Source organism: Anabas testudineus, chromosome 2 (assembly GCF_900324465.2).
Source record: "Anabas testudineus chromosome 2, fAnaTes1.2, whole genome shotgun sequence".
Classification (NCBI taxonomy): Eukaryota; Metazoa; Chordata; class Actinopteri; order Anabantiformes; family Anabantidae; genus Anabas; species Anabas testudineus.
This window is the reverse complement of record NC_046611.1, coordinates 23,414,556-23,422,899: the sequence shown is the minus strand read 5'-3', so window position 1 is coordinate 23,422,899 and position 8,344 is coordinate 23,414,556. Positions and strand designations below refer to the sequence as shown.

The following is an 8,344-nucleotide window of genomic DNA, read 5'->3' as shown; positions in this document are numbered from 1 at the left end:
TATGTCTCTCTCTCTCTCTCTCTCTCTATGTCTCTCTCTCTATGTCTCTCTATGTCTCTCTATGTCTCTCTCTCTCTCTCTCTATGTCTCTCTCTCTCTCTCTCTCTCTCCACTGTGTGTTTGTGGAGACGAGCAAAGCGCAGGTTGGACCAAACTTTCCCCTGAAAACAAACGCATCGCCTCGTGTTGTTGTCCACTGTGAATGCGACCGTCCGCTGTGGATTATGCACCTGGAGCAGAGGAGGTTTTAACGTGTCAACGCAGCTTGTCGGTGTCATTTCTGCGCCTCAGCGCTGAGCGCAGTTTCCGGATTTCAGCCTCCTGTTTGAGCAACATTTGCTCTGCATCTTTTGGGATTTTTCCACTAGTCCTGTGGTTTTTCTGTGACAACTTACACTCCGTAATCCGCTGAGCTCCGTCAATCCTGCGACCCCTTCTACAACATGGAGTCCCACAGATAACAAGGTGAGAGTTCAGACGTGGTTTGGTAAAATATCTGCTTTAATAAGGTGTCATCCCGATTTTACTAGCTGAAATGTCTGGATATTAAAACAGACGTGAAGTTATAATTAGTTCTGTTATAATTATAATTACTTCTATAACTAAACTTGGGTTTGTGCATTAGGTGCATTGGTAACAACCTCATAGGACAGGTCCTCCTGCAAGTGGGAACTGTTGCTTGGACCCAGTGGATTTCAATGCAAGTTCACTAAAATCAAATAGACTCATATGAACTGAGGTGGTTATTTCTGATCCATTAGAGTTTGTTTGTTTTCACATGGTTTTTGTCAGGGGGCATGTTTTGCTGGCGTGGAGGCGTGAGGGATTTCTGGAAAGTCACTTTCATCCTTTGCCTGTAACCTCATTCATCCTGTTTGTCCTTCTTTCTCTGCCGTTGGTCTTCCAGACCTCTGTGATTCACAGTGGTCAGTTAGACCAGTGTTTCCTTTGCAAGGACCAATCTCTTGGCTCTTGTCTGAAAAGTTCCTCACATGCTCCATCTTTTCCACCTCACAATTGTCCTGGTCACCCCTCACTTCTGTCCATGCATAATCAAAGCGTTTAAGGTACATGAGGCGATTGTTTTGTGTAAGTGATGAGGATGGCGGTGAGCTTCATTCAGACCTCTGAGACAGTCTGCCAAATTAGATTTTAATGAGACCATCGTGTTCATCAGATCAAATCAATATAAACAGCACTCACAGGAGTCTGGGCGGCAAACTGACAGATGCGTTTATCAGCACTTTGGTGCCCTCGGGGCTCTGAAATGGCCTTAAAGTGAAAGACAGGCTGTCAGGTGGAATCTGCCTACATATAGGTTTGGCGTGACTCTAGTAAAACAAATCAATTCAGGTGACAATGGGACTGGATCCCACAGTATAAATGCCAGACAGACACAGAAGCGATGGGTTGCTAATTGTTCTTTGTTGGGAATGATGAAAAGGGAATCTGACTTTCTGCTTTACAGGTTGTGTTGAAGAAAAAATGCTGATTTCATTGTGGGGAAAGATTTTGAGATGATATCACAGGGTTTGTCAGATAAAGTTCTTCTTTTTACTTTTCTTAACAAGCTTGCTGTCTCCCAGGATGATGTCACGCTGGCTTTTTTAGCTGAACGTCTTAATCAGACTGACCTCATGTTGTCCCCTCAGCTAGGGGTGTGAAGTCATGCTATTATTGCTGAATTCACAGAAGCCTGACGACCTGCCAGACGCCCCCTGACCAGAGGGCCGGGTGTCAGAGGTTACAGTGACTCATACAGTAACTGATTATCTTCTTCTGAGGAACTATTTTTGTTTTTCTAGTTAAAAAGTAGATGTTGCCTGGGAACACAGTAAAAAACTAATATTTCACCATCATCATAAGAAAGTGTCTCATCTTATTAGGTAGCCTGATGCATTTTAGTGCATTGTATCAGATGCTGGAGATTATTATGTGTAAAATAGACAATAGAAGTGCTGTTTTCAGTGGGAAATGTTTTTGGAAACAATTCTGAGCTGTCTGAGACCTCGTATTGTCTTGCGAACCTGTTTTACAGGTGGAGAAAGACGCAAGCTTTTACTCATCAGCAAGACCTGAAAGAAAAATATGCTATTGAAGGATTCTTTGGTTCTGGAGGGGGTGTAATTGGGATTAAAAGTTTGGACACCTAGTTCTCAGCTGCTTTTGGATTTGTTGGATTACATGTGTTTTTTTTTTTTAATTTATTATAAGAAACAAAAAACAGAGGTAACCCAGCCCTTTGTAACACGTTTAGAAAAGTGCCCTATAAATAAATGTATTATTAATATTATTATTCGTAGTAATGTTAATAATAGGCATGAGTCCTTTTAGGCCAAGGTTTGCATGAGAACAAATCCCCTTTTTCCAAGAGTCCAAGAACTGGTTTGTTTTTCCACAGGCTGGAGAGCCGCCATAGATCTAGACGTCACTGTATACATCTGTGTACGTCTCCTCTTTTCCAGGAGCGCTAACATCAAACACAACAACAATGGCACATCTCTTTACAGGTGTCACACCCGACTTTACATTTTTACTTGCAAAGACTTGAAGGTTCGAAAAAAAAAACAAGTAAGCATTGTAACAGAGCTTCGGTCCTCTGCAGAGGCCGGGAGACTGTCGGCAACCAGGCTTTCTAATGGGTTAACCAGGGGGATGCCACACTTTGGTGACAGACTAAGGAAAACTTGTCAGACAATACCAGATGGCAGAGAGTATTTACAGCAAGAGGAAAAAGATAATTGTCTAGTCTGATTGTACAGATATTAACTTGCTGGTTGTACTGGCAGATACTGGCCATATTCAGCCAGAGAGAGAGAGCAACGAGCTGTGAAAAATACAGATGTATGCTTGAAGAAAATAGGTGGATTTCGAACGCTTTAAGCTCATGTGCAAAGATTGACATTGCACAAATACAGGTGTGCGGAGCTGGTTGCGACACACCCAAGATGACGTAAAGCAGTGACTGCTGACTGTGGCAGTTCAGTATGGTACAGGATTAATGGTCTGCTGAGATATGTGACATTACAGCATTTTGTTGACAAAGTTGTTGCTATGTTGACACTTTATAATAAAGGGTGGAAAACACAACTTAGATCAAATAGGAATGAAGCCTACAGTGAAGCAAAATGCGCTGCTTTCTGAAGTCAGTCTGCGTTGCTTTTCTCAGAAAGTGCAGCAAGGTCCAACCCCCTTCCACTCCAGAAAACCTAGAGGAAGTTGTCCTGATTGAGCTTTGCCTGCACAGCTTGTCTGACTGTAAGGACAATGCCATCAGCGGCAGCAAAGCCTGAGGCTGCAAGAACAGCCGGATAGACAACATGCACCCAGATGAGGTCACACGATAACGCAGAGGAGAGGTTTGTGTACAAAGTTACGAAAAATACCGGAACTGGTCGGGCATCTTAGTTTCTGATGTCCACTGATGTATTTGAATACGATTACATAAATAAATAACTGAGGCCGTTTGTGATTTGTTGCAGAGATGTTAAGTGAAATTGGCGTGGGTGGGTGTTTGGGGGAGGGAGGTCTCGAAATTAATTCACGAAATTGCTTTTGGATTTTCCACTGTCACGCTCATTCAGCCTCTTGAGTATCAAAAGCTCAAAAGTGAGACGCCCCTCGTGGATAAACAGCTTGGTGGCAAGGCAGAAATAGTTTCTTGCCACAGCTGTTTGACATTCGGTCTCGTGAAATGGGCTTAGTCTATGAGCTGTCTCTGCATGGCTGCCTTTGGGTGGAGAAACACAATGAATAAATGTGCTTGTAATAGCATGTCACTGCATAATGGAAAAGACAGCTTACTTTACAGATTGTGCTTCGAGTCCTCTCGAGGGGAGAATATAGTTGTAGTGATCCAGGGAGTGGATATTGTTGATGGCAGGAGACTCCTTCATTTGGCTATTTTTAGCCTGTGTTCAGTGGTTTCTGTTAATGGTAGACAAATCTACTTATCTCTGAGCGAACAGATCCATTGCTTTAACTAAGGGGGGTTCACTTACTCTGAAGTATGAATGGTACCACTGGAATGAGCTAATGTGGTACTTTCATCTCCCCTATTCATGACTATACCCACTGTTATCCACTGCTGATGCTAAAGTCCTCTTACATGTCTTTGGTTTTAAAGTGAAGTGATGAAACCAGTGCTTAAACACGTGACCAGTGACTTTTCTGAAGTCTGAACAGTGTCTGCGCATTATGTTATGTTAATCCAAGCAGGCATCATGTTTAATATGTTCACCATCTTAACATGTTTCCATTCTTACCTTTGGCGATTTGACCTACACGTACAAAAAAGTACATCTGTCGGGAGTGCACCTAATTTTAAACAGATAAAGACAATAGATGAATAGTCATGGTGTCTCCAAACTGTTGTGGTTTCACAGCTGGGAATCACGAATGTCTGCCCCACATTATGTGCTAACCCACACAGTAAATGAGAGATTTCACTGAAAAGTTTTGAGATGAAACTAAATGCTTTTAGGGCCAGAACACAGGAGGAGTCTTCTTGGTGTGTTGTAGGAATGCTTTGGGTCCCATTGAAGAGCTTGGATCTCTGCTCCGCAACAGCCTGTGAAACATAAGAGGAGCAAAGGTAATGATGGTCCTTCTGCCCACACGCTCCTACCAACACCCATGGAAAACCCTCAGTCTGCTCTTTGAGCAACAAGACACACAATATTGTCTTACTTCCCACAATCAGCATAATCCTTCTGACTCATGCAGGGTGGTCGCAACAGCTTTGGTAAACGTCCAGTAGACAGGACACCCCCACTATTGACCTTTCAAAAAGAATAAGTCACCTAAATATCCACGGCCCACTAATCATCTTTCACTTCCTGCTCATGACAACTCAGCATATAGTGATTGTGATGTCAGATCTGTGATAGATTAAATGTGATCTCATCACTCTTTCATCTGTAATATATTACTATATATATATATATATATATATAGTTATTTTGCACGGATCTAACAGTAACTTTAATTTCACTAATTAAATGGCAAATAATCCTTCCTGAAATCAGTAAATGTTGTTCCCGCTGGTTTATGTGACTGTAAAGGTGCTGGGAGATTTTGTTACTGTTGGCCAGAGCCAACCTGATTTTCAGTCTTTATGCTGAGCTAGGAAAACAGCTGTTGGCTGTAGCTGTATCTTTCCTGTACAGATGTGAGCATTGCATTATCATCTAACTGTCAGCCACAGAGTAAATCAGTATCTATTCCAGACCGACTATTGCTTTAAAGAGCCGCAATCTGCAAACACACTAGACACAGTACAGGTATTCAAACTTGTTGCTGGGCCTGCTGTTAAATCCACCATTGCTGCTGATGGTCACACATATGCAGGTTCTTATTCCACCAACCAGAACAAAGAAAGAAGACGTATCCTAGTTGCTTTGAATGAAACCCTTTGCGACCTGTGATGGATCAGAGCTGTGATCCTGATGATTTCCATCATCGTAGTGCCTTGTCTTCACCTACTGATCTGTGCGATTCTCTTTATTGAAGGTTGGCATGAAATGACGTCTGCAGACAGGATGTGTCTGCGAGAAGGAAAACCAGTGAGCCCAAAAGTCATGTAGTCATCTTGCAAAGTTTATTAATTGACCTGTGAAGTGGCAGTTTCTTGGAATCTCCACAAAAGTGATGTCAGACATGAGGTCATGCTGCTCAAACCACCAGAAAAGCATCTGCAGAGCTGGGTTCCTCTCCTCTAGTCTGAAGAGTTTGCCTCGGGGACCCGCAGTCACACTATTTGCTATTTGAAAGTGATGTAACGGATCGGAAAGAGGGATGCATGAATCCTGTTCAGTCGTCCTAACAAAAATAAAATAGCTGTGTGTGGTTTTGAGGAGCACGGCTGTGATTTGTCTGGCTCAGGCAATTCGACAAAATGCTTCTCTGAAATTGTATCCTTTGCTTTCCCCTTTTCAAATTAACTTCCTCAATCCTCATGCTGTGACAAAGGAGAGCAATCTGCCAATGGAACCCAAGCCCGACTGATGATGTTATCTATATTTGACAGTAAAGTGCGTCACAGTTTCTGAAGCACTTCTGGATGTGCGCAATATTTGTGTGTTTGTCCAATGAGTTTCATCACTAACAATCTAGTAGAGAGACGGACTGTTTTTTTAGTTTTTTTTTTTGTGGAGGACATGTGGCAGCAGAGCAACAAGAGTGAGTGGCGATTAGCATTTGATCTTCAACAAGCGGGGCTGTCACATTGCCCGCCTGCCAAGAAGTGTGTGGAGAATTGGGCTGGCGATCAGTGGGCACCACTAGCCTGGCACCATGCTGGGCAGAGGGGCAAGGCAGATGGGCCATCTGGTGACTTGCTGGCACGGGACAGGGACTGTTCTGTTTCAGAGCGTGCATGTTACTGAGTGTGTGTTAGCAGCAGACCAGGCGATGTGGTGCTAGGAGACCACCTGTCCTGTAGTTGTTCTTCATCTCTTTCATGTGTGGTCAGCAGAACCATACTATCACAGCCTGATCCAGAGCTTTGCTGTGACATATCATACCACCTTCCCTCTGCTATTCCCACTGTGCCACCTGATATTAGTCATACTAAATATTGTACATCCCTTATCTGGTACGTTGTAGTTCTTTGTATCGTTTGTTTGATTGTGTCCTGATATAAATTTGGTTATATAGGTTAGTCCACATGCTCATATTTAGAAAACCTTGTTCAAAGAAAGCGGCTTCATATTTGTGCTTTGAAGTTTTAGCTTTCCAATCCTTTAGCTGTTGTGATTTGTGCCACTGACAGGAGTGTACTGCATGCTCCCATGTTCAAACTCTGCTGGCACCCTGTGTCTCTGCCCCTCAGGCTGTAAATTGCTCTTGTGGCTGCCTTTATTGCTTGTATGAAAAGGTTTCTGGCTGACACAAAGAAAAACTCTTTGTGTCTCTGCAGACTGGCTGGAACATTTGTCTTTGCTGAATGTTTAGGGTAAAAGAGACATACTGTACACAGTGGTGCAAGCTTTGAAAACACATACGACATGGACACTGGAGATAGTCAAAGAAAAAGTGATACTTCAAGAAAAAAAAAGTAGTTTTCTGCTGTAGTTAATATGTCTGGAGGCTTTTTAGTTGGGGTCTAACAAGCTGTTGATAAAATATGTTGCTGATCAGACTGGCACAAACTGATTGTGAAAGTAGAATCAGTTTGCCATGCTTATTAATACATACATACATCTTTTTCACTTAGAGCTAATATCAAACGTTGGCCCCTGCACTGTGGTTTAAACACAGAGTGTGTAAAACAGTAGCTGTGATTCTGTGTTGTTGGTGTGTAGAAAAATAAGCAGCTAGTTCACACATCACTCAGCCACAACAATCTGCTAAAAGTTGAACGGTGCACTTAAAATAACTAAGGATTTATGTCATAAAGTGTTAGAATATGAATAGTTATATTTATCTCAATGTAACCCTGAAAAACGTTTTTTGGCTATCGTACTGCAGCTTACCTTGCATGGCCTTATGTGGCCATACGATTGATGTTGTATGGGCGGACACGCCAGGTCATAACTACAACACACATTTTAATAGGACAACATAGACCCACCTCTCACAGCACACTGCAGCTATTTCTCTAGTTCCTGTTCCCTTATTGTTAAGCTTGTATTTAAAGACAAAAAAAAAGTTTCCCACGTTGTGAAGCAAGACATATTATTATATTATACATGTTTTTTATTCTGCAAAATAACAGGATTTTCTCCATTGTTTTTACTTCTAATCATCAACAAATAAAATCAGAGAAAATGCTCTGGCTTTGTGTCACTGTCTGTACCTGAACTACACAGATAGGCAAGTTACCACACCTGCCTCGCTGCTGCACCATGGGATCTCAGGGGCACAAGGCTCCTCCATCATCAAACAGAGAAACTCATCACTGTGCCTGCAGCGTAAAGACACATCAGTGCATTCACAGGATTTAGATGGATTGCGTTACCAGCATCAAATACAACACTTGCCTGTTGTGTTGTTATTATTTGTCTACCAGGGTTTTCTTTTTATGAAAGGATACATTAACCTCCAGAGACCACCCTGGTTAAATAAAGATTAAATACTGTAAATAACAAAAGTGGGGACACTAAACTGAAGGGGGAAAAAGCTTTGTGTTGAGACTACCACCTGCATCCTGTTTTGTGCAATCACAGAAATATTATGTACGCCAAAGTGAAGGAAAATGGCCCAGTTCTTGTTGATGTTGAAACCGTGTTTTGTTTTTTTTCTCTCAGGGTGAAGTCTTCGCTTGCAGATTGAAATTGAGCTTTGTGCTCAAGTTCAACAGGCCCACTTCCTGATGATGACAGTAAACATGGGTGAGTAGCGT

The 8,344-nt window shown here is 42.3% G+C and overlaps 1 protein-coding gene across 1 annotated transcript in view; it reads left to right on the top strand.

Moving 5' to 3' along the window:
• The first annotated feature begins 89 nt into the window (after positions 1-89).
• Positions 90-8,344, top strand: part of map3k22 (mitogen-activated protein kinase kinase kinase 22) — a 31,685-nt gene continuing 23,430 nt past the window's right edge. The window contains exons 1-2 of the mRNA XM_026362161.1: positions 90-465; positions 8,250-8,333. Coding sequence (XP_026217946.1) covers positions 8,315-8,333 — 19 coding nt within the window. The 5' untranslated portion in view covers positions 90-465; positions 8,250-8,314. The remainder of the gene's footprint in view (positions 466-8,249; positions 8,334-8,344) is intronic.